Source organism: Leuresthes tenuis, unplaced genomic scaffold (genome assembly GCF_036924035.1).
Source record: "Leuresthes tenuis unplaced genomic scaffold, fLeuTen1.0.hap1 SCAF_24, whole genome shotgun sequence".
Taxonomy (NCBI): Eukaryota; Metazoa; Chordata; class Actinopteri; order Atheriniformes; family Atherinopsidae; genus Leuresthes; species Leuresthes tenuis.
Window position 1 is genome coordinate 26,062,669 of NW_027325378.1, and position 26,203 is coordinate 26,088,871.

A 26,203-nucleotide genomic window follows, 5' to 3' on the forward strand; every position below is an offset into this window, starting at 1 on the left:
AAAGTTAGAATAAAGTTGATAAAACTGGTAAAATATCACCCTTAAATTCCTTTTTTCTTACCTTCCAAGCTCTTTACCAGGGATAATTGTGTAGTGGTCGGTGAATGGTTCGTAGTTGATAGAGGTTTTAATTTCGGACAACAAGCCGCTGACGCTGCGACCCTGGCTCGGTTCGCCCGCCTCACTGTGCTGGATGCGGCTTCGGCTTCTCGAGTCCCCGACGCGAGAGGATTCGGGGAGCATGGCGCGGTTTAACTGGAGCGGTTGCTTCGCCGACGTCCAAATGTTGAGTCTCTTAAACTATTAAACGACAGTTGATTAAACTCTCAGCGACTGCACGAAAAGAAAACATCCGTGCGACAGAAAACTATCACTGTTCCGTAGCCCAACAGTTAAAAGGAGCCGCAAAGCGTAATATTTTGTTAAATAACTCAAATAAGCAGCTCATTTTGACCAAGCGCTTCAATCCACATTTGGCTTCTCAGCTGTCAGCGTCAACTCGTGCTTCTCTCACTGAGCCACTGAACTGGTGCATTGCTCTCCGTGGTAGCTGTTGATTGACAGGAGGCCTGGCCAAATGCATGACGCGACCGTAAAGCAAGGTCTATTATGTATATTTCACATGTAATACATGTGTAATTTATTATATATATATATATATATAAATATGTTTAAACTACCAGTCAGTTTGGACACATCTTCTCATTTAATGGTTTCTTTATTTTTCATGACTATTTATATTGTAGATTCTCACTGAAGGCATCAAAACTATGAATGAACACATGGAATTATGCAGTAAACAAAAAAAGTTAAATAACTCAGTAGCCACCCTTTGCTTTGTTAACCCTTGGCCTTCTCTCAGTGAGCTTCATGATGTAGTCACTTGAAATGGTTTTCATTTCACAGGTGTGCTTTGTCAGGGTTAATTTGTGGAATTTCTTGCCTTCTTAATGGGGTACCATCAGTTGTGTTGTGCAGAAGTCAGGTTGGTACACAGCTGACAGCCGTATCTGACAACTGTTAGAATCCATATAATGGCAAGAACAGCTAAGTAAAAAGAAACAACAGTCCATCATTACTTTAAGTACTGAAGATCAGTCAGTTAAAATGAATATATATATCAAAGCGCAAAAACCTTCAACGTGTCCCCAAGTCCAGTCGCAAAAACCATCAAGCGCTACGACGAAACTGGCTCACATGAGGACCGCCCCAGGAAAGGAGGACCAAGAGTCACCTCTGCTGATGAGGATAAGGTCATTCAAGTCACCAGCTCAGAAATCGCAAGTTAACAGCACCCCAGATTAATGCCACACAGAGTTCTGGTGGCAGACACATCTATACATCAACTGTAGAGAGGAGACTGTGCGAATCAGGCCTTTATGGTCAAATAGCTACTGGAAAAAAAAGAAAAAAAAAAAGAAAAAGCAACAAGCATAAGAGATTTCTTTGGGCCAAGAAACACAAGGAATGGACATTAGACCAGTGGAAATCTGTGCTTTGGTCTTAGGAGTCCAAATTTGAAAAGGCTGGTCTTACAGACAGTGCAGAGGCACTAATAATGAAACCAGACCAAGAGCAGGCTGTGCAAAGAGGCCTCTGAGACAGCCCGGCACATAGTAGTGGGGTGTAAGATGCAGGCACATACGGCATACATGGAAGCCATTACCAAGTGGCAGGAATATCATAGGGCTCAAACTATGAAAACTATGAAACAGTAGTTTAGGGAGCAGGAGGCATCATTTTCACTCATGGACTAGCTAGACCTTAACCCTAGTGAAAATATATGGCATGTGCTGGAGAAGATGTTATACAGTGACCAGACTCTCCTAACATCAACCTTAGGACAGAGATAACATTGCACAAGCTTATTGAAATGATGTCATGTTAATTGTGTGTTTTAATCAAAGTTAAATGTGGTCCAATGATTTATAAGTGGGTGATTTAATTTTTTTTCGGCAAGGTAGTGTACATTAGTGTATGTAACCTCTGTATTTTTTAATGAATAAGCTATATCACCTTAAGTGGGATGGCAAGATGGTAGAGTGGTTCACACTGGCACCACACCTTTGGCCTTGGGCCCCTGTCTGTGGGTATGTCACCTGTATCCAATGTCAAACTGTCTTATAATCCATCAATAAAGTGGTTGGTAGCCTCTGAGAAAAAAACTTTGTTGTAGTTGTGTTGCTGTGTCTGAATTAGAATCGGGCAGTTACCTTCCTTTGCTTTAGTTTCTTTTCCCCTTTCCCCTGTCAGTCTCTGTTTTCTCCTTGGCGTCTGCTGGGTTGTCTGCTGGGTGGTGATTGCTCATTCATGTCATTCAGCTTACCTGTGGCTTATTATCTCACAGCTGCTTGTTTGCTTCTCACTCGTTGCTAATTTGTCGGTTTCCCGTTTTGGCGCTCAGCTGGCTTAACTTTAAACCTTCATGTTTGCTTCAACATGAATCACAGTTGCTTGCGTACTGCAATTATCTCTCTTTTTTTTTTTTACACATAGAAATGATTAGAAAGGTACACATAGAAAGGCGTATCCTATGCGAAAGGAGACCTTAAAGGAAGAGGAGCTTCTTTGTTAGGAAGGTTCCAAATAGACTCTTCGATTAGACTCCAGGAGAACCTGTTCATGTCCAATTGGAGGTCAGGTGAGTTTACTCCACTTTGTCTGAAATTTCAAGAATAATTACTCACCTGGTGAAATGGACACTGACATGCCACTTTTTCGAAGAACTTTAATTGCTTAACTTCCTCGTTGCTTTTTGAATGTTCAGAATTACTTTTTCTTTTAAATATTATCATCTTTTCAGTCTGTACAAAAAAGGGTCACATCCTGGTAGCGCAGTAACAAAGTGACCATTTTATTGAGATTCATAAACAGTTGTATGGTATGGCTGATTGGCAGCACAGTCTCAGTATTTTGCAATCTGTTTAAATCAGAACTGTGCCTTTTGAACTGATTTACAATAGTGTATAATACATAACTAGAAACAAAAGACTGCACATGCTTCGGTGTTACCTTCCAGAAAAGTTGCCACCATCCAATTATTCACATATTCCATTTGCCAAAGTCTGTGTATGAAAACAACGGGGCTACAATTTGTTTCTACAGGATCTGTCTGATTGTTACTCAAATATCTCTAACACCTTTTAATGCATTTACAGATGAGTGTTAGTATTAATCATTCTGTTATTCTGACCTGACAATAAAATATCAGAGCTCCTGATTTACAGTGTATATATTATTCAACATGTCAAACCATTAAACACAAGACTTCTTTACACTTTCATCAAAGAATATTAAAAAATCTCTTCCCAAAGCATGGATTACATCCTGAATAAATTTAACTGTCTAATGCATGACAGAGTGAGACATCTGGAATATGGAGGAAAATCCTTTTTTTTTAATTTTTTTTTTTTATTTTAAACAAAAACTCAGCAACGCAACTGAAAGTGCCATCAGTAAAAGTGATGAATATCAACAGTGGAATTATGTGAGATGAACACAAACAGAAATTGTGGTTTCCAGCACTAAGTGACAGATAACCACCATGCTTAGTAGATAATAGAAAAAACACACATATAAAAAACACAAAGGCTTCAAAAGTGAAGGCAAATCTTCCATTGCTGCTCCTTATGACATAATCCAAAAACTGAAAACAAACAAACCAATCAGAGAGAGTTTCAGAACATCTCCTTGATTATAAATATCAAAGCGTATAAATAACAATACAAAAGATTGCATGAAATTAAAGATGGGGAATGCAACTGAATCACAGCTTTGTCCTTGTGAATACAGACGAGATGTATGGTTAAGGCCTCACCGCCTAACAATGACCAAAGTGCTCAAACACTCAGTGGGAAAAAGTAAGACAATTATCTGTCTGAAGCTAATCCATTTGACTGCTGAATTTGTTTTGCCTAATATTTATATATATTGTGGTCTAGAATCTCTGTTGTTTTTGTACCCCATGACCACATTAATATAGTATCATTACATTTTCTGTAGCTAGTTAGTAAAATAAATCATAATTTCCTCCCATTGTTCTCAGGGATGAGGATGTCAGAAATTCTGAAAAACCTCTGATAACATTCAAAGACAATATTATTTTTACACACAGTGACAGGAATTTAAATAATTCTTGCTTTGTATGTCTACATCTGTACGTGGCAATTTCCGTGTGGTTCAGGCCAGGTGAGGATTGTCTCATGGTAATTATATAAGGGTTTAGATGGGTTAGCATTAGGAAGCTAACTGGACAGTGGGGTTAGGTCTAATAGAAAGGAAAACATTAATAGTTGTTCCATGAAGGGATGCAAATTCTACCTTGCTTTTTTAACAGCACTCATTTTTTCCCGCACTGCTATTAAACTTAATTTGATTCAAATTTAAAAGAATGTGTCCATTCTCATATCAGTACCAGGGAAATTGGTTTTCACATCTGGATAAACTATGTTAGATTGGAGAGTCCTTCCAAGGTTCTTAGTAATAAGCTACTTTCACATTAAATAGTACCATTGCATGTCTTAGCCACTTTAGACTTCACTACGTTTCTGTGTTTATTTGCTGTATAAACTGCTTCTTGAGCAACTCTTTGCTAAAATGGAAGTCCTGTAAAATGGTAGTCATTACAGAAGCAGAAGTCCTCAAACTTGGGCTTCAGAGGTACATGAGGCTTTATATAAATGTAATTGTTTTGTGATAAATCATTTGAATCTAAACTAAAATATTTGGGAATAATCTGAATATTCTAACCAGATCAATGCTTTAAGTTTTAATTTCATATGAACTCTTCATGCTTAAAGGGGAGAGGATATCAACAAACTAATGTTAGCCTTGTCAGCTGAAACAGTTGGCTATCCAACTACAACTACAGTACCCATCATTACTACACCTACAAAACAGTGTTAGAACTTGTTTGGCTGGTTAAAAGCTTAACCAACTAACACAAACTCATAAAAACGTGATGAAGAGGCTGAACCAGGGTTGTCATCTATTTTTATTTCAGACCTTCTTCTTTGCCAAAACATGATGTGTACGTGACCCACAATGCAAAATTACATGTAGCTCACATGCTTCTTTGAGAGTTAGAAAATGGCTGAAATAATTAGTGGGCTGGTAAGTTAACTCCTTTTTAATTTCCCACAAATCAATTTTGCTTTGAAAATCATCTTCACCTGTCTTGAAAAATTAGAAATGTGTTGTTTCTTCTCCAGAAGCTGGTGACCAGCGCTATGTAAAATGCACCTGACTCGTTTGAAGTGAGACAAAAGCACAAATATTGACAGGATTTTCTATTTTTAAACTTAAAGAAACATAGGAAAGACCTGATCATGGGACTTTCCTCATAGGCTTGAGACCCACTAACCCCACAGGCCACATTTGAGGCAGTTAGTAACAGAGGCATAGTTTCATTAGTGGGACAGATATAAGCAAAGAGCTGAGGATGCTGGGGCTACGCTGCAATCAGTCATTGTCCAAGGAACATGTTAGCCTGAGGAACCTGTTGGAGCTAAGGTCTTGACGATTGCATATTTGACACTGGTTTATTCATGGGTCCCAGTACATGTCACAAGTTCTTGCCATAAGGCTTGTTCAGGTAGTTGCTTCAGTGACTGTGAATATTTGGAGATTTACATGCTGCTGCGCACCAGTCACAATGTTTGAGACAGTTATGGTTAAAGTGTACCTGCTCTGCAGCACGATGGTAGAGAGTTTGTGATAAGGAGACCATAAGTGGAAGACTTGAATAAGAGTTTGAGCAGTTCCCATTCAAGCTGCAGGACCAGACAAGCTTAAAGCTGAAGGATCACTCTGGCCAACAGAATCTGTAAAAAGCTGTCTTTACCCAGCTTGAGAAAGTGAACAGGAGCATTCTTGATCCTCACAAAGCACCTGCTTATTTGGTCGATGTGATCACCCCCAGTCTGCACAGAGCCCTTGTGTTGAAAATGATGGCTACTTTTGTTCACAGCAGACATGGCATCTTTGTTTTTAGAAGCACCGCAGAGCGTAAAATGTTGGAGGACTATTGGAGCTGTCTTTAATATTGCTGTCTATTCAAAGACAAAGTCTGACTTCAGCTGTCCCCTCCCCTGGACTGAACGAAAGTGAGGACCAGATCAGGAAGCTGCAGTTCCAGATGTTGGCATTGCTGCATGATACCAATGATTTTTATGTTTTATTTGGTAAAGTCTAACTTTCAATTACACCTAACATGTGTAGGAGATATATTAGAGACTTTGAGAGGATTTGCTGTATTCTGTTGAATTAGAATTTGCTTCTATTGCTCTTTCCCCAGATCCAGTGTTCCAGACTATTTCCATTTCTAACCAAGCTTGAAACATAAACTTGATTGTTAGTTGATCAACTGAGAGCAAAACAAGAGAAAAAGAATGCATGGCTTAATCTACTGACACTGCCGTATCCTTTCTGTATCCAACTTCTGCACCAATCACATTGCCACACCTCACCAGTTCCTCAGGGATCTGTTCTGGGCCTTTTCTGTGCAGTTCATATGTTTTCTGGACTCATTAAGTCACCCCCACATATTTTTCCTACTATATCTACCTGTTTGTTTTAGCTGACTATTCATTTCACTTCGGTTTAAATCAAATGTATATGTATGCCACCAAATCAAAACATAAGTAATCACAGAGCACTTCAAATAATAAGGTGACCTTTCTGTGATCCTGACAGCAAAGACTTTTAAACATCTTGTAGCTGAGTGTAGAATCCTTGAACAGGTTAAACCAAAATTATAATTGGTCAAGTCTGTCTTTCTAATTCTCCATCTGCACCTTAACAATCTTCAGCTGCTAAAACAGGATCCTACTGAACCGCTGGAGTCCACGTAAAATACATGACAATCTTTATAGACTTTCTAGGTTAAAAACCAAACTTGATTGCTCCTTTGGGATCAGGGCTACAACACTTTGCATTCTTTTGAGCTTTTTCAAGTCTGTCTTTATCAAGCCACATTATGAGAGCAGCAAACCACCTGAGGATTTGTGTACTGAACTTTGCACACATCACTTGCAATCAAGTGTGAATTCACATAAAAAAGGATTATCAGAATTTCTTAAGAGCTGCAATCTGATTTGTTTTTTCAGATTTCTTATTTTCTCTCCAACATTTAGCCTTAAATATTTTTTCATCCACATTTCTTTAATTATTGTTCTGCTCTGAGTTTTACTTTCCCCATTTGTTTTTACAGCAATAATAAGACTTAGTAACTCAGTTTGCTTGTTTACAACATCATCACTTAAATCTTTTCTGCATCAGTTAGTTTCAAACAGGCACTGAGATGTCATAATAATGGTAGATCTCAGTAAAATCTTGTTTTCAGTTATAGTGTAGCTGTTACTTTTCTAAATTCTGTACATTGCTCTTTGTTGTTTTTTTATTTAATTTTCTATTATTATATTATTTCAATCATTGTAAGAATGATGCATTTTGGTGCATGCAACAAAATGAGCTTGATATTATATATCCATTAATTGGGTACACTGGACTGAATAGAAATATTTTTTAAAAAGCCAGTGTAGTGTTACACATTCCCCACTCAAAATGATTGGTATAAAAATAACTGTAGTCCTGCAGTGATGTCCTCAGTGCTGAGTACAATCATAAAGAGCCTCATATCTAAGTGAGAAACTAACACACAGAACCATTACAGTGACGCACATATATCCACATCACCAAACTTTGTCCAATACAATTCACAAATCTAATGACATGTTGGACCTCCAGGGCTGATCTCCTCCCTCATTTTGACCCAGCCAGTGTTACACAGAGAGGGGTGCAGTGATTGATTTGTCTGTCTCACTCCAGGCCAAACGTGCTGGTTTCCTCCACAGCGATCAACAATTTCTCATACAGTATGGTGTAAGAAGGGTATGGAGGCAGGTCGAGGCGGTTGAAACAGGTGTGAGCCCTGCGGTAGAAACAGAGAGACAAACAGGCAGTGGTCTTAAAGAGTGATGAGTCTATTTTTGCATTCTCTGACAAACAGTAGGGACCTGCATGATCATTTTAATCAATCCTCCACACAAATATACAAATTTTTATCATTAATACAAATCTTTTTAAACTTTGAAACATTTATTGGACATAATGGCTCAAACACTCACATTCACACACACCACATCCATCCCATCTGTAGTATGAATCAAACTTTGGCATTTCTTCCTGCTCTGCAGTGAGTTCCGAATGTGTTCCTGCTGAGTGTGCTCTCATTTTAACTGCTGTTCACCAAATCTATGTCCTGCTGTAAGGTCAGAGAAACACGCCTCGTGTAACATCTCATCCACTTGCACTGCTGAGGAGGGAGAGTACCAAAATAACCCTTTTGCTTAGCATGATACTGAACAGTGTTGAAGTCAGCTCACACTTTCGATGTCAGATGAACCTGCTCCTCAGATCATTCTACAGCTCCACAGTACCAGATACAGCCTCTACTTACTGCAACCCAGGAAATTAATTCAGTAATTCAGAGACCTGTTCAAAGTTCCTCCCCTGCTTGTCCTCAAGTTCTGAGCCCTAAGTGTTCACATTCAGCCTGCTAGAATGATGAAGCCAGCATCTGGTGGAAAGGTTGTGTTGTCAGCTGTACCGGGGAGCATGCATCATACATCTACTATCAGCCTCAGAGCTCAAACTATCCATCCATCTTCTATACTCGCTTAATCTGTCAGTCGGGTCGCAGGGGGGAGCCTATCTCAGGAGCCTATCCCAGCGGTCATCGGGCGAGAGGCTGCGATGTTACGTGTGCCTTCACTACATTGAACATCATGTACCGCTCTAGATATGTTTACGTTGGATGCATAGTTTATTGGGATATTTTTAGTAATGATGAAGGTCTCCAAGTACAATTATTTAATGACATTAAATTTAAATTTAAATAAAAAGTATTTAAATGCAGTAATAAATGGTACACATGTAATACTATTAGTTATGTTGCGTACATCTGCTTGGTCCATTATTGTTGATGACAAAGCATTCCTTGCTGGTACCAGTAACTTACACCCCAATGTGCTAAACGGTTTGCCTCCCAGAATTGATAAAATACCTCTATCAACAGAGGATATACATGAGATGTCATCAGACATGTGACTGGACTTGGTTCCAGCCCGATAAGATAGTCGTCCCAATAAAAAGTCAGACAACACATCTAAAATGGAGCAGAGCTGCTCTGTAATCGACTGTACCAAGAGATTTACAAAGAAGTTGGATTTAATTTTCTTTTTTTACTTTTTACAAATTTACAAAAAGTATAGTACTCAGGGCTTGTGAATGACGATTTGTCATTATTAATTTTATATCATGAATTTTAGTGAACGTCATTTTTGTAGGCTTCAGTATTTTGACTAACCTGGTTGGGCTAGTTTTACACCCCCCATTTATAATCAGTTTAACTGTAATGTTTTTGCACTCAATGGGAAAAAACAGCACTGCTTTTGGTCCGTAATGTGGATGATGGTCACATGTCCGGTAGACGCAGTAATATCACTGGGAGCATTCTGAAAAGGAAATTTGCACAGAGACTGACTTAATATTAAGAGTTTGCTCCAAATATTTTCAGATTATGTTTATTGAAAACATTTTGATGGGTAGTTAAACCACAATCCAAACCCGCTTTTTTAGTAATAATCACTAGGCTTGCAAATAAAATGTTTTCCCAGTAAGTAAAACGAAAAAGTCTAATTAGACACCTTGAAAACTTTTTTTATTGTCACAACTCGCATAAATCAGAATGTTAACTGATTGCTGTGAAGCATGAGCTGACATTCAGACTTTCAGTATTTCTGTCTATGCTTTGTCAATTTTCAGGCATACATAGCATAGAAAAGGGGTATGTATATTTACTGGGAAACTAATTTCTGGCCAGATGTAAATGTCCATGGTCCACAGATTCTTTGGTAGGTCATATAAATCCTTTGAGACCAGCAACTTTTAATCTGAGCAAATATTCAATTGTTGTACTCCCATTCCCAAGACTAGCAGCAGCAGCCATATTAAATGTTTTTGCCACTCAGAGGGACATGTCTATGATGTCTAGATGGAGTTGATGTACAGAACTTGAGTGTAATTGGTGTGACAGGAGGAATGGCTTCTTTTCGTTTGTGTTTGTTTCATTAAAATGCTCACATGAAACAAACATTCTTATTATAGGTACTATACTAAAAGACATTGTATGATATAAACTGAAGTCACTTGCAGTCGATTGTACAACAGCCACCATGACAGTGTGTCCAACTTGTGAATAAAAAACTAATCATTATATCATGCACACTATGCACATCACTGTGTTTAAGCAAAGTGATATTTCAACCAAAGCAGATCTCATACATTTTAGTAAAACTTCTTGAAATTGAGCTAACTTGTTAAAAAAGTGCATTAACTTCATAGAAATCTTCAATCTGAGAGCAGATCTGTGAAATCTAAAAGTTTATTTTTTTCTTTTTAGCTGAACTGGTTGTGTGAAGGAGCTGGATTCAAAATTAAGCTGTCTATTCAAGACTGTGACTAAATATTTTCAGGTGTCTCAGTTAGGACATTTAATTGCTCTTTTGGTTTTGTATGATAGTAAATGGAGCAATTTGGAGAAAACAATTAAAATATTAAAATGCAGTTTTTACTGACTGTAAAAAAATATGCAAGAGCAGTACAAGTTGAGATACCTGGGTAGTGATGTGACTTTGCCCCACTTCTCGATGCAGAAGCGCCGGAGGCCGTTGGATCCTCGCAGGGCGGCAAAACCTTCATAGGGAACACTGGATGTCCCTGTGACAAACTGCAACAGGCGGAGACGCTGCTCATTGTTGAACCTCTCCACAGCTGCCCAGAACCACCGCATCACTATGTGGCCGTCATGGTAACCTACAGTAGTGTTGGGCAGTCGGTTTATGTTCATGTGGCATGATAATCATAAACAAATAAAAACTGCATGTTAATTATCCATCCATCCATCCATACCGCTTGTATTCGCGATCTCGTTCTTTCGGTCACTACCCACAGCTTGTGACCATAGGTGAGGACAGGAACGTAGATTGACCGGTAAATAGAGAGCTTCGCCTTCTGGCTCAGCTCCTTCATCACAAAGACGGGTCGGTGCAGAGCCCGCAACACTCCAGACGCTGCATCGATCCGCCCGTCAATCTCACCCTCCATTCGTCCCTCACTCGTGAACAAGACCCTGAGATACTTGAACTCCTCCACTTGGGGAAGGATCTCATTCCCGACCCAGAGAGAGCAATTAAATAAAATAATTAATTATCAGTTGAATTTCCTTATATTGAGAGGGAGATGCTTAGATCAGTACCACTCTCCTGTCTGTCAACAGGAAGCTAAAGCTAGCAGCATGCTGTACCAAAACAACAGGTGAGGTGTTGAGGTGCAGTCTGACACACACCTCCTCTGTACTCTGTGTTGGTTCTCCAGTCACCGAGGTCGATCTCTACAGTCCCAGCAATGACCAGCTCCAGCTCCCGTGCATCAAATACTGACACCAGCCTGGAGTCCACCACCTGTGTGGGAGACATTGAGTTATTTTAATTTGGTGGCTTTCAAACCATTCTAAACCATATAAGAACTGACATATGTACCTCATAGAAACCTCTGACCAGCGCCTCAGTCTGCTGCACCACCCCTCTCTCCACCCTCCATTTGGCCATCCGCTCGATGTAATCCTTCTTGTTCTTCTCAGTCACCTGCAGGTTGGAGCCGCCAGACTTCAGCTCCCGCTCTGTCACCTGGCAACACAGTTTAAGAGTGTTGGTCAATAAAAGCTAAATTTAGCGAGGTCAGTATATTTTTTTCATATTAAATAAAAAATGTTAGAAAAAAAAAACTAGCAATGTGTTGAGGCTGTGAGCATCTGTTCCATGTATGTTCCTATTTTTCACATCAATCACAGTGGAAAAAATTCACTAAGGTTGTGCTGATCAAATATCAACAGACGCTCAGATTACATCCTACTACAGTGCACTCGAAAAATATTCAGTTAAAGGTCCCATTGCATGCTTTTGTTCATGTTTTCTGGTTTATCTGCAGTGTTAGAATGTTGTATTATCATCCTAAACCACACCCAAAGTTAAAAAAAAGAGGTCTATGGATGCTTTAGGATTTTCATGCAGAAGGAATTCGTTTTATACAGTGGGCTCCAACTTTGAATGCAAGAAGTTTTTTCTACAACCTTTTCAACTCACATAGACTGAAAAGGATTTCCTGTTATGGTGAAATTCTCCAGGCAGTGTGTGGTCATGGCAGCTAGAGTGTGCACGCTATCCACCACGAGCACATTAAAAGCAGAAGTTAGCACAAGGAATGAGTAATCCACTAGAACTTTTAGAGCACGGAACTTTGTGTTTGCTTCAAATATTTCTTTGAGAAAATGTGTTTTTGGTTGAGAGGACAAGTTGACTATTTTCAGCTTCCCTGGAGACCCAGTAATCTTCGACCACTGGATGTGATTTGTTAATCTTGGCCAGCAACAAAGTCGGGAAAAGTTTTGGATTTTTTCACTACACTTCATAGAGGACAATTTTATGAACAAGACCCAGTAAGGTAAAAGTCGAGGTTATTTCAGCACTAATAGGGCACAAGTCTGAACCACATGCAATAAGAGAAACTGTTTCAAATGTGTGTGTTGTGTTGGCATTAGACTTATGATCAGATTTTATAATAAACATGTCATGGTTGTGTTGTTTTGGTGTGTGTTTTTCCTGTGCGGGGTCGAGTCTGTGTTGCTCCTGCAGGCACACCAAAGGCAGATCCATCTGCCTTCATTAGGAGCTGGCCTCAAAAGGAGGTGCAGGAGAACCAGTCTCCACCAGATTTTCACACTACCTTAGTGGTAAAGATGGCCATTCCTGCGTGGGTGCTTTAAGCTGGAGCTATCGTTACTAACTTTGTTCCTTGTTTCCCAGCTTTGCCACAGCATGTGTTTCCTCATGCCCGGTCACCAAGGCGGTCCTCGCATACAGCGGATTCTGTTGCCTCGTACCTGTGCTGCCAAGCTATCTGTTGCCTACTGCCTGCTCGTCCCGCCGGTCCTAAACTACACACTCCAGCCTGCAACCTGCCTCTCCTAACTTGGACATTCTGGATACCCTGTAAGCTAAGAGAATTAACACAGATGAGCTCCCCTCTCACGTTTTTTCATCTCCCTTAGCGTTTCCCGTCTGGACCCGGACCACCGCGGACCTGCCCACAACCTACTTCAACTCAAACTGTTTTTAGTGTCTTTGTCAGTTTCTGCATTTTGGAAGGGTATCTAAGGGGGCTAACGGTACTTCTGAACGTATCTACTTGTTGCTTCAACAACCACTCAGAAAAACTGAGTTACTCACACTATCAGGTGCTGAGCACATTTAGCAAACAGACATCCTGCTGTAATCTTTGTTGTGACTGCTCACCTTTATGATCAAGCTCTTATTCTGGCTCAACATGAACAGCTGGATTTCATGTGTCTTTGTGCCTAAAGCGTGTTTTTTTTTTCTCTCAAGGTGTTGTCTCGTTTAGGTGTTGTTGTAGCTGGCAGCTGTAGTAGTATACGTTCACGAAACACTCATGAACCCCTCTCTCAGCAAGTTTTCAGGAATTCAACCAATCGCAAGACACTTTAACCCCCCCCCAGAGAACGCTCTCCCTGGTTGTGAACTAATTACAAACTATTTTGAGGTATGAAATGTGTAACGCTAATCTAGAGGTACCCAAGATTTAGAATTAGAGTAGAAATGATCATGTCATGTCCCCTTTTAGGCACTGTATATACTATACTTCACAGTGTGGCTGAGGCTGTCATGCACAGTGACACACACTCATGCTGACCTGGCCAAAGACCTCCTCATTCACAGTGAAGGTTAGGTCCAGGATGTCAGTGATGTCGTTGTCTTTCATCCACTGCAGAGACTGGTGGAACTCCTCATCTAGGTACTCCAGATCTGACAGATCCGTCGGCCTGTACCGCACACAGAGATCACATTTCCAACCCACAAAGCCACACGGTGCTAATGCAGAAATCTGTGGACTCACTCAGTTCCATGTCAGTTTCTTTGAAATAACAAGTAAAGAGAAGGACAAGAAAACTTAAATTTTGTAACAGATGTTTTCATACCCTCTAAAACAATCTGATATTCAAGGAAATTATGCACTGAACACATTTTAGGATTAATACCATAACATTTGTCTAACTGAAAACCAAAGCACTGGCAGCATTAGTGCAGCAAGTTACAACAAAAAAGACAAACTGCGCTGTCAGTTTTGTTCCCACAACAAACTGTTGTCTTAACTTTAACAGAACAGGCATAAAATATGTTATGTCACTTTCAGATTTAATGTTTGGAATTTAGTTGAATAACTGAAATATATGTAAAGAGCCACACCAGCTACCAGAATAAAGTGTAAAGCACTTTTCTAGTTTAGCTGACCATTCAATGCGTTCCCAACACTACATGCCACATTCACCCATACAGCACATCTTAGTCTGTGCATAACTATGTGCTTCCTACCAATTCACACACACTCATACACCGATGGATGCATCGGTAGGCAACGTGGGGCTCAATGTCTTGCCCAAGGATGCTTCGACATGTGGCGGGGAAGCTAGAGTTGAACCACTGACCTTCTGATTGGCAGATGACTGCTCTTCCTCATGAACTACAGCTGCCAGAAAAACTTGTACAGAATACAAGTTTGAAGAAGTTTTCAAACCCTGACATGAAACTGTGGAAGTAAATGCGAAAATAATGAGTCTTTAGGTGTGCACTCACAGTCTGAGCAGAGCCTTGTAGAAGGGTCTGGTAAAGAAAGCATCCAACAGGTACTGATGGATCAGAGCCAAGCCCAGAATACGACCACTGAAACGGAACCTGAACACACACACACACACACACACGCTTTAGAATCACTTAAATAAAACATTGACACCCAAACGACACTGTTCTTCACTTATTTCACGCTGTGGTATTATCATCCATTTAGCTTCAGGTGTTGCAGTTTAGACCACTGTAACAAAACCACAGACAGCTGAAGTCAATAACACTGATCGTTTTGAAATGACGTCCTGCTGGAAAAACTTGGTCACAGCATTCATCTGATTGTTTAACTGCTTGAGCAGGTGCACTCTCAAATGCCATGAAGTGATGGACCTACACAATGTTAGGCTTTGATGCTTTTAATGTTGAGGCTGTATATCCCAGTGGCACCAGCAGCTCTTTCCTCTGAGAGGAGATACTGCACGGTCACAGACTATCCTCTTTGACTGAGCATCATGGGATAGTTTCTTGTAAAATCTATTTGGTGTTAAATGTTCTTACAGCAGTTAATAACAACAGACTGAGTCAGAAATATAGCATACTTGTGTCAGTTTCTTGGAAACAGCAGAAATTGTACAGTGAAAACTGGTGGACCCAACTAGAGGTTTACAACTTTTAGTGTATGCTCCCAGGTTTTACAGTCAAAACACTGATAAAAATTGTAATCTTCCTTAAAAACAGTCTTTTGTTATGCATGTGTGTATGGCTTACCATTCGAGATGGTTCTCAACAAATGCTGACATAGGGCTGATCTGAACAGTATATGTGTCATTTGCAGAGTATTCAAATAGGCCGTAATATGGGTTAAAGAGCTCCTGGGACAGGAGGAAGAAGAACTCTCTGGAAGGACCACTGTAATCTAATCTGAAGAGACAAGAATACAGAAACAAGAGACATTTTTATTCAGTTCACAAGGATGTGGAAGGCTGTTTAAAAGTATTTCTACTTTAAATACAGTAATCATTTATCAAATTAAAAACAACCATTGGGACCAACTCATCATTACCCGACAAACTTGATCTCACAGATACACAGCAGCAGCAGCATGGCTGGAATGTGATCTTTTTTGGCATGAACAAGGTCAGATGTTTACTCGAGTCAGTGATGATAAACCCAAGATGGGCACAAATTCACTGAGTAATGCATATGACACCTCTGCCACTGTTTATTTCTCACTTTGAGACCATACTGACAGTTTCAATCTCACAGAGTTGGGATTTGAAAACTTGTGACAACGGCACTGTAGAGCAACGCATTTAGATGTGGCACAGTCCCTGCAAGTGTGTGTTTTACCCTTCCTCTCCCAGGAAGGTGACGTAGAGTTTGTTCCTCTGCAGCTCTTTGCGGGAATATGCCATCACCTGGTTAAAGGTTCCTTCCAACAGGTGTTCTCTCCTGATTAGCAACCTGTAAAAACCAGGACACCAAACACAAATGTTACTTTGCTCTATTAGCGTTTCCGTTTATTTTGAGGTTATAATGAGTCTCCAGTCTTACTTGATCTTGCCTGGTCCTTGCCCGTAGCCTTTAGCTTCTAGTTTCCTGTAGAAGTTTCGGAGTTTGGCTTCAAAATCTCTGCGGTAAGGAGCTGGAGCCCTGGCCCTCTGTAAGCCTGCATGTGTGCGCATGCACACACACACACACACAAACAAAAAAAGCTTTTGTTTGACAAACAGGACAAACAATTATTAGCTAATGGTGATGGGCTGTAAGCTCATTTAGAGGACTTACAGTCAGTAACAGAACTGATGAAAGGAAAGCAATTTTGAAATCATAACATGATAACAACAAGTGAAAGTACTTTTGGCCTCTTCTTTATATATAGAATTAGTCGACTAATAGTTTGAAATATTGCAGATCAGGTCTTCTCAATACCCGTTTCATATTGTGCATGAAGAATTTTCCAACATTTGTAAAAGGGAAAAAAAGAGTGACAGCATGACCACTGACCCTCAAGCCAAAAGTCAGATGTCATGCCTTTGAACAGCATGCTTCACATTTATGTAATTCATCAAATACATTATCTCTAAAAACAATGGTGTTCTCTGAATTAACACTTTTGTTTCCTGTCTTGATCCTCAACTCTATTTCATTACCAGTAAAAACTAGTTGTTACTATTAAACATATTAAAATGTATGTTGAATGTTAAGTGTTGATGCCCAGTGGAAACAATCCAGACAGTCTTTGGTTTCACAGTGGAGTAGAGTCATACTGTAAATAGCTGTACAGCTTCATTTCTTGTACACACTGCATGCCAACACTCACTATGACCGCAGGCAACAGAGAGGAGACTCTTGGTCAAACAGTCTGTTTAGCATAATAGGTTTTTCTCCAGCTGGCCCTGTGGTTTCAGATCAGAGCACGTCTTCATGATGGCCATGCCTTGTATTTTTTTTAACTAGGTCACGTTTGCACAAAGACAATAACACACAACATAAATGACGGACAGTTACAGGCTAAGCTTCCCTGCTGTGACCCACTTTCCTTTTATAGAACTTCCCATCAATAGCGTGCACATCCCCCCACACACGCACACTTGTAGCCTGCTTGAGGTCTACTGGAGTTCATTAAGAAGATGTTAGTGCAGCCTAACACAGCAGGTTCTGTCAAACAGTGATGATTGCTTTCTGTGATGGTCTAATTGCCACTGTCAATAGCAGTGCTAAAAAAGCTTTGCGATGAACAAAAATACTCTGCCTACATACAGTCTGAGTACACTGTCAGATGCTAAACCTACCTGGAGAGTTCTGTGGGGAGGAGGCAGGTGAGCATCGAGGAGAGAAGCTGAAGCCAGGGTGGATGGGGTGAGGAGGAACATAAGACATGATTTCCTCCTCAAACAAACTGCAAAGACAGAAGCAGAACGGATATTAGTTTTCTATACCAATTTAAAACATAACTCTTGATGTGAAGGTAGACAAAGGGTCAACAGAAGATTTAAAGTTCCAATCAGTGTACCTTAACAGGATGACCAGGTCTGCATCACATGACAGCTTCTCCACCCCCTGAGTACCTTCTGTCCGGATGTAGTGGATCTTCTCCCTGTACAGTGAATACGTATTCACTAAATTACTTTTCTAAGCTGTTTTTCTTCCCAACTTTCTTCTTGGGTTGACCCACCACTTCTCCGTCAAACATATTTCCAACTCAGGCATTCTTTTATTGAAACTTCTTCGGGAAAAGGGTTTCCTTCATTTTAAAGTCATGGGATTTTTTTAATCATAGCATTTAAAGATATGAACATATTTATCTAGAACTCTGTGTTGTGCTTATGATGCAAAGGGACATCATCAAAACTTTGTAGTGAAGGATTTACGCCTCTGTCCATGGCTTTTCACTGATTGTGGTTCACTGGTGTCTTTCACAGGTACTTAATGTCACCAGAACAGAAAGAGGCCTACCTCAGAGCGTGGTTTCTGCTCAGGCTGGGCTGTCGCTCCTGCAGCATGTCAAATATGTTGGGTTGTCGAAGGAACGCTACAATCTTGTCATTGTAAGCTGGAGGGAGATATAAAGAGAAGATTTGTACAGATAAGTGTTAAAATAAATTTGCAGAGAAGGATGCAGATATATTCACTGAATGACTTTTCTAAGTGATAAGTACGGGTCTGAAAACAATGAAGAGATGAAATGACAGTGCCTACATGGAACAGCCAGCTGTTGTGGGTCAGCATGATGCTGGCTTCGAATGGCTGCTACCAGGCTGTTTCCAGGCCGGGTCATCAGAGAAGCCCCACGACTCCTGGATACGTCAGATGCCTGAGAACACCAGCAGTTCACATTTCACAAACTGGCAGCTGTTGTTTCAAATCCCTCAAAAAGCAAGGGTTTCCTCATAGCTTAATATTCCCTTAAATTATCCTTTTATTTTTACCTCTGTACTAAAAACAAACTACTGTAGCCAAATATGAATAATATATACAACATTTTAAGCAGTGAGGTAGAAGTGCTGTATTGTACTGTATTTTTTTTCACATTTGACCAGAGCTGTTCCCTTGCTACCAGCCATTTCAACCAAGCTGAGCTGTGGTGATTTTCATTTCACTTCACTCTCGCCAAGAACAAGTGTGACAATTCCTTCAGATAAACACAGTTTTAGCCATACTGTCTTTTTGCACTTTTTAAACCAGTTCTACAGCATCGTTCCACCCCACTGAACACACACACAAAAATGATTTATATATAAAAAGCACAGCATGTGGGGAGCATCAGCAGAAACAGTAACTGAGCGGCCTTTTACAATCTAACAGCACTTTGGTATTAAAGGAACAATTTTTACTCATGAGGGACGTTACAGGTAAGGTTGAGTACCTCTCCGGCGCTGTAGCTGCGTAGTCTCTGCAGGTGCTGCCTGTGGGCGAGGTGACCAGGCAGCCGGCCGCTCTGCAGTGGAATCCGAGGGTCGATGAAAGTTGTCGCTCGACTGTTGTGATCCACAAAGAAAGACTACAAGACAGAAGAAATGTCTGAAATAATACAGCATGCATCGTAGAAAACAGATCTGAAATGATCTGTGATGACAGAATTAATTTGTTTGAGGCAGACGATTACATAGACTGGCTCTGTTGTACGGTTCTTTGTTTTAAATGAGTTTGTCATCGAGTGCTGTTCATGAGAGAATGGCTTTCTCCCTATAATACTCAGAGTTCTTGACTTTACAATGAGGAGTACCCTCAGATTAAAAATGTATTACAGAAAACAGCGGCGACTGAGTGCAACAGATGATACACTCTGCACCTCTACCTGCTGCTCCACCTGCTAATCTGCTGCTGGCATGAACTATGTGACATGCCCTTCCATTCTACAGTCACAAATGTTCAACAATAAAGCTGTTATCACTGGAAAAAATCATTTCTTAATTAAAACAGTACAAACAGAGACATTCTCTCACTAAAATAAACCATTTAGTTCAGCAGAAGTTCAGAGCCCCCACCTATTTACTTTGAAATGCATTCAAATCCAGTCAGTAACCAAATCCTGGGTTTACTTTTGAACATTAATACAAACCTTCATCGCTACTGCTTCACACCATGCAAATAACAGTTCTTACATCAGAATGCTGCTGGTTGATTTCTGCTCAGCATTCAGAACCATCTCCACAACAGACTTTAGAGCAAACTGAGCTCTGCAACTGGATGATGGACTCCCTCCAAACATAGTCACTGCTTTGTGTAGTTTCTGTTAATATACACATTTCAAGCCAGCAACCATGATGTTGACGTGCTTTACTTGTTTACAAAGGCAGTTGTTATGAAAATGTATTTTCAGAATGTAGCTTCAGCAAAGCATGATATAACTGACCTCTGGTCATCATACAACTTTCCACCCAAAGCTTCAAATAACTGTCCATGACAATCAGGGTTCTGTCCTTGTCTTAATTTTGCTTTGCTGGCATGGCACAGCACCGACTATCAGTTATTAGTCTATGTGTATGAGGCGTCCTACCTTTCCCTGAGGGTCAGTCTTGATCTCCCAGCCTCTGGGCAGCTCCAGCTGTGTGTCTGCAAACTTATTTAGGAAAACCACCAAGTCCCTGTTGTGTTGGTAGCGTTCAAAGTTTCTGGCATCACGGCGCACCTTCAGGATCATGTGTTTCACACAGCTGCTGCTGGTGAACATACGATAGGCTGCCTGTGGAGAGACAGGCCCATCAACAGTGTGCGTGTGTTATTCATTGTGTTTGTGCAGGAGGAACATTCTACACCATATGTTCTGTAGCCCCAAGTATACAAATGTTACAGTAAATATGTCTGATATAAAACAACAATAAGGTTTAAAAACAGCACAATATGCAGCACGTTGGCAGTGTAACGTGTCTGTATGTGAGCAGCACTTACATAGTTGCTGTGCAACACTGTAAAAAACTCTGGGTGTGTGATAAACTTTACAGCAGGTGACTGGAGGAGATGGCTGATCTTCTGGTGATTGATGGGGGAAGCAGGGGAGGAAGAGCCTGCATACAGACAACAGTTTGTTGGAGACAAACTGAACCTGCACACAGCAGTAGAACGTAACTAAGAACATTTACTCAATAACTGCAAATTTAAGACTAAGGTGAAGGTACCATAACTTCATATATCATATGATCATGATGAACATCCTATAAGATTTTAGATCATATTGCATGGTTACAAAGTTTTGCATCAGACAACAGAGCTGAAAATGTCAGAGGTATATAAAAAAAAGAAGATAAAAACGATAAAACAACTCAGTGGCCCAAAACTCAGCAGAGAAAAAACTCCACACGGGAATGATGTCTTTGATGTGTTGTTGATATGAAAGAGGGCTGGTGGTGTGATTTTAAGCTGTGAGGGCTCTCAGTGCTGTACCTGTCTGAGCAGAGTCCCCATCTGAACTCCGACTCCCACCATCCTCCTCTGTGGCCATGGTCCTCTGGATGTTCTGGTACCTGCATGATGAATAACAGCATGTCGAGATGTAAAGAATAAAGAACCTTCACTTGCAGAAATGGATTGTAAGGAAACAAAACTCACTGTTTCTAAGATTCACAGCAGGATACTTGTGTAATGTTAATACCCTGCATATATCTAATTAGTGCTTTCACTGCAGCGGATTACACTTCTTTGCAAACAATATGCTTTATAATCATAGGGTGATGGTTTATGTTCTCTTTCCAGACACCAGGTGTCAGCCTAATCCAGCAAAAGAATTTACAACACTTGGACTCAGACTAGTGTATTTTGAAGCATTTTATTGAAGTCACTTCCATTTATTTAAGTTTTTTTAAGTTGCATAATCTAAAATGTTTCTGAATATCATTTTGCTATGCAGTGAATTCAATGAAAACTTCTATTTGTAATTATATTTGTGAGACTTATGAGCTAACACTAATCTTCAAACTAAGACTAAGACTGGACATATACATCCCAACTGGGAAACTCCCTCTGCTCAGGAAGGCATGCTTTTTTGTTAGGTCATTGCAATTTCACTGTTAAGAAATCAGTTAAAGTTCTGATGCTGGTCTATAAAACTCTGAATGGTCATGGACCAAAATACATCAGTGACCTCCTGACCCAGTATGAACCTTCCAGACCCCTCAGGTCATCTGGATCCGTTTTTTTATCAGTTCCCAGAGTCAGAACCAGACATGGAGAAGCTGCATTCGGCTTCTATGGAACAAACTCCCAGAAAGCCTGAAACACTCAGTGTATTTAAGTCCAGGTTGAAGACATCTATTTTCAGCTGCATTTGAATAAAGCTCCAAATAAGCTTGAGTTTCAAAATGTAAACATATTTTAACTTCTGATTTTATCATCATTTACATTTTTATTTATTTAGTTTATTTCATCTTATCTTTCATATAATTTTATTGAATTTTTATTTAATCTTATTGTTCTTTTCTGTTTAGATTTTAAATCCTGCTTTTTATTTCCTCTGTTTTAATGTCTCTGTAAAGCACTTTGAATCACCTTGTTGTTGAATTGTGCAATACAATTAAACTTTCCTTGCCTTGCCTTACCCTAAAAACATGGAAACTGGTATACTTACCACAGTTATTCCATATTACAGATGTGGTCTTTTTGCAGGTACAATTTTATACAGATTCTCAAGTTTAAAAAAATAGGACTCATGATTGTTCATTGACTGATGGAGCCTCACGTATACCAATTAATGAAAATAATTTCAATTTTTTACTTTATGCATATTTTGTTGACAAAATTTTCTCATTTCATAAGATAATAAAGAAACTTTAAAATTTCTGCTTGCAATGAAATCTGTTTTTTCAGTATGACAGTTGGAGGTTTCTAAAAAGGCATTCCTGTCTGGGCTCACCTCCGGTTGAGCTGCTCCATCTGCTGGGTAGAACCTGAACGGGGAATGCCATGGCTACACTTGCCGCTGTGGCTTGGCCGCTGCCACGTTGTGGTCCGGTTGACGTGGTCCACATAGAAAACTCTGCCATGGCTATCAATACGAGCTTCCCAGTCTGTGGTAACAGAGGGTGGTGGAGAATGAGCCACATTACTGTCCTGTACCCCTGTTAACAGTGTGTCAGCTGGATTGAAACATTCCTGTTCATAAATATCATTAATCCTGAAGACATATAGAAATGGACTTTTTCACAGTCCCCAAAAGAATCCACATAATATAAAACCCAGCTACGGAGGTACATTCAGCACTTATGACTAATTAACATATTTGATCATCATAGTATGTCAAAGCTAAAACAACAACTTGTACAAGTAAAATGTCAACCAATCTTTCATGATCGCTCACTCTGGACAATAGTATCCACATCTCCATGCTTATGTTGGCACCAGCTACTGGCAGCCCTGCTGCAGTAGCTGTGAACATATCTTGACATCTTTTTTGTGTTTATGTTGATGTTTATGTATTTAGCAGACGCTTTTATCCAAAGCGACTTACAAATGAAGATTTAACAAGCTATATAAATCTAACAATAACAATAATAACAATAGTCTAACTATGTTATTATAGAGGGGGGTAGGGAAGTACAAGGTAAGTGCTAGGATAGGAGATGCTCTCTGAAGAGCTGGGTTTTCAAGAGCTTCTTGAAGACAGACAGGGACGCCCCTGTTCTGGTAGCGCTCGGTAGGTCATTCCACCATCGTGGGACGACACATGAAAAGAGTTTGGATTGTCTTAGGCGTGGTGTAGGCACTGCTAGACGACAATCCTGGGACGAACGGAGGGACCGAGTTGTGACATAAGCCTTTGCAAGAGCATTCAAGTAGATGGGAGCCGTTCCCCATTAAGCACTTTGTAGGCTAACATCAGTGACTTGAATTTGATGCAGGCGGCTAAGGGTAGCCAGTGGAGTTCAATGAACAGAGGGGTGACGTGTGCTCTTTTAGGCTGATTGAAGACCAGACGCGCCGCCGTGTTCTGGACCATCTGCAGAGGTTTCACAGCACAAGCTGGGAGACCAGTTATGAGAGCGTTGCAGTAGTCAAGGCGGGAGATGACCATGGCCTGCACCAGGAGCTGGGTGGCATGTTGGGTCAGGTATGGTCTGATCTTTCTTATGTTTAGTAATGCAAAGCGGCATGAACGAGCAACCGAGGTAACGTGATCTTTGAAGGTTAGTTGGTCATCAATCATGACACCCAAGTTTCTAGCAACCTTTGATGGAGCAAGAGATAGGGATTCGGTTTGGATGCAGATGCTGTGTTGTGTGGTTGGTTTGGCTGGAAAGACAAGCAGTTCAGTTTTTGGGAGGTTAAGTTGGAGATGATGGGCTTTCATCCATGCTGATATGTCAGAGCGTTGTCTGATATGTCTGAGATTCGTGCTGAGACCGTGTGGTCATCAGGTGGGAATGACAGATAGAGCTGGGTATCATCAGCATAACATTGGTATGAGAAGCCATGTGATCGGATGATCTGTCCCAGTGAGTTGGTGTATATGGCAAAGAGAAGAGGTCCCAATACTGAGCCTTGGGGGACCCCTATGGCAAGGTGGTGCGCTGCAGAAGTGTGACCAAGCCAGGATACTTTGAAGGACCGACCAGTGAGGTACGATTCAAACCAGGAGTGTGCTCTCCCTGTGATGCCCATGCTTGAGAGCATGGACAAAAGAATACTGTGGTTGACAGTGTCAAATGCAGCCGATACGTCGAGCAGGATAAGTACAGAGGACTTAGCTGTCGCTCTGGCTTCTTTTAAGGCTTCTGTCACAGCTAACAGAGCCGTTTCGGTGGAGTGTCCACTTTTAAACCCAGATTGGTTTGGGTCAAGGAGGTTGTTATGAGAGAGATAATCGTTGACCTGCTTAAAGACCGCCCTTTCAATGATTTTAGACAGAAACGGGAGGAGAGAGACCGGCCGATAATTCTCCACATGAGTTGGAGGGAGGGAAGGTTTCTTGAGCAGTGGTGTAACTTGAGCTTGTTTGAAAGCGGTAGGAAATGTGCCCGATGTCAGTGAAGCATTAATCACATGCGTGACTGCTGCAGTTACAGTAGGAGCAATGGATTGGAGAAGATTAGTAGGAACGGGGTCCAGCGGGCATGTAGTAGGACGGCTACATGTGAGAAGTTTAGACACACTGCTCTGAGTCAGAGGGGTAAATGATGCAGTAGGACTTCTGCATGCAGATTTTGTGGTAACAGGTTTGGTAAACTGTTTGCTTATAGCTGCCACTTTGTCAGTAAAAAATGAGGGGAAGGTGTCTGCTGTTAGATTGGTAGCAGGTGGCAGAGGCGGAGGATTAAGTAGAGTTTTGAAGGTGGAAAAAAGTTTCCGGGTGTCAGTAGTACTATGAATCTTGTTGATGTAGAAAGACTTTTTTGCATCAGTGACACTGGATGCGAATGATGACAGTAGCACCTGGAATTTAGCTAGATCTGCCGGATCTTTTGACTTTTGCCATTTCCTTTCGGCAGCTCTGAGATTGGTGCGCAACGCTCGGAGAGTATCATTAAGCCAGGGGTGAGACTGGGAGGATCGGGAGGATTTTTTAGATGTTCTTATGAGCTTCTCTTTTGTGAAAACACTTTTTGTGTCCCTTTTTTTTAAAACTCTTTTACACTTATTATGATGCATAACCACGGCAACGGGAAAACTGTTTGCATGTTGTAACAGTTGGATGAGCTTTACAGAGCCCAAGTAATGCCTGGAATAAGACCCCAAAACAGACTGGCTGAAGAGGAGATGTTCTGGATCAAGAGCAGGAAAAAATGGAAAAAATAGGAGGAAGGAAGTGGAGGAGAAAGTTTAAACACTTTTTTCCCCTCGATCATCATGGGAAGTGTGAGATTACAGGCAGATAAAATGGACAAGCTTGGATGTGGAAGAATATCAGGAAGTCAATATTTATTTCAATAAGACACGGCTGCAGAAACAACTCTGAAACCTTTCTATTCAGCTTTAAGACTATACAGGCAGATAGACTGCAGACAGAGAGGTGAAGGAGGGGCGATTACAATACTTGTTAAGAACAGATGTTGTAGCGTTTTCACTATTGAATTAGATAATCCTCAATAATAGGGGCACCATCCTTCGGCAGAAATTTTTTTTTCATTAATCTTAATCAGTCTCACAGTGCTACTTCATGAGTTTTCATTTGAATTCACCGAAATTACGTACAGAACCATTCAACAGCGGCTTGTTAAATATGCACTATATTGCCAAAAGTATTCACTCACCCATCCAAATGATTAAATTCAGGTGTTCCAGTCACTTCCATGGTCACAGGTGTATAACTTCAAGCACCTAGGCATGCAGACTGCTTCTACAAACATCTGTGAAAGAATGGGTCGCTCTCAGGAGCTCAGTGAATTCCAGCATGGTACCGATAGGATGCCACCTGTGCAACAAGTCCAGTTGAGAAATTTCTTCGCTACAAAATATTCCACAGTCAACTGTCAATTTGGAATGACAGCCACGTTGGAATCCAACTCAACCAC

The 26,203-nt window shown here is 40.6% G+C and overlaps 2 protein-coding genes across 4 annotated transcripts in view; both read right to left on the reverse strand.

Annotated features, from left to right (window-relative positions):
• The window catches only part of LOC140284439 (serine/threonine-protein kinase 17A-like), a 31,526-nt gene extending 31,030 nt beyond the window's left edge, over positions 1 to 496 (reverse strand). Inside the window, exon 1 of the mRNA XM_072378303.1 lies at positions 62 to 496. Within this exon, the coding sequence (XP_072234404.1) occupies positions 62 to 243 (182 nt within the window). The 5' untranslated portion in view covers positions 244 to 496. The remainder of the gene's footprint in view (positions 1 to 61) is intronic.
• A 2,356-nt stretch (positions 497 to 2,852) lies between these two features.
• The window catches only part of LOC140284726 (E3 ubiquitin-protein ligase HECW1), a 78,777-nt gene continuing 55,426 nt past the window's right edge, over positions 2,853 to 26,203 (reverse strand). For all 3 annotated transcript variants that reach the window (XM_072378696.1, XM_072378694.1, XM_072378695.1), the window contains 18 exons: positions 22,609 to 22,762; positions 21,144 to 21,223; positions 20,652 to 20,767; positions 20,260 to 20,445; positions 19,126 to 19,260; positions 18,459 to 18,573; positions 18,216 to 18,312; positions 17,773 to 17,856; positions 17,552 to 17,658; positions 16,311 to 16,425; positions 16,107 to 16,220; positions 15,525 to 15,677; positions 14,769 to 14,867; positions 13,828 to 13,957; positions 11,601 to 11,747; positions 11,408 to 11,522; positions 10,677 to 10,875; positions 2,853 to 7,930 (listed from right to left, as the gene is read on the reverse strand). In XM_072378696.1, the coding sequence (XP_072234797.1) occupies positions 7,819 to 7,930; positions 10,677 to 10,875; positions 11,408 to 11,522; positions 11,601 to 11,747; positions 13,828 to 13,957; positions 14,769 to 14,867; positions 15,525 to 15,677; positions 16,107 to 16,220; positions 16,311 to 16,425; positions 17,552 to 17,658; positions 17,773 to 17,856; positions 18,216 to 18,312; positions 18,459 to 18,573; positions 19,126 to 19,260; positions 20,260 to 20,445; positions 20,652 to 20,767; positions 21,144 to 21,223; positions 22,609 to 22,762 (2,258 nt within the window). In that variant the 3' untranslated portion in view covers positions 2,853 to 7,818. The remainder of the gene's footprint in view (positions 7,931 to 10,676; positions 10,876 to 11,407; positions 11,523 to 11,600; positions 11,748 to 13,827; positions 13,958 to 14,768; positions 14,868 to 15,524; positions 15,678 to 16,106; positions 16,221 to 16,310; positions 16,426 to 17,551; positions 17,659 to 17,772; positions 17,857 to 18,215; positions 18,313 to 18,458; positions 18,574 to 19,125; positions 19,261 to 20,259; positions 20,446 to 20,651; positions 20,768 to 21,143; positions 21,224 to 22,608; positions 22,763 to 26,203) is intronic.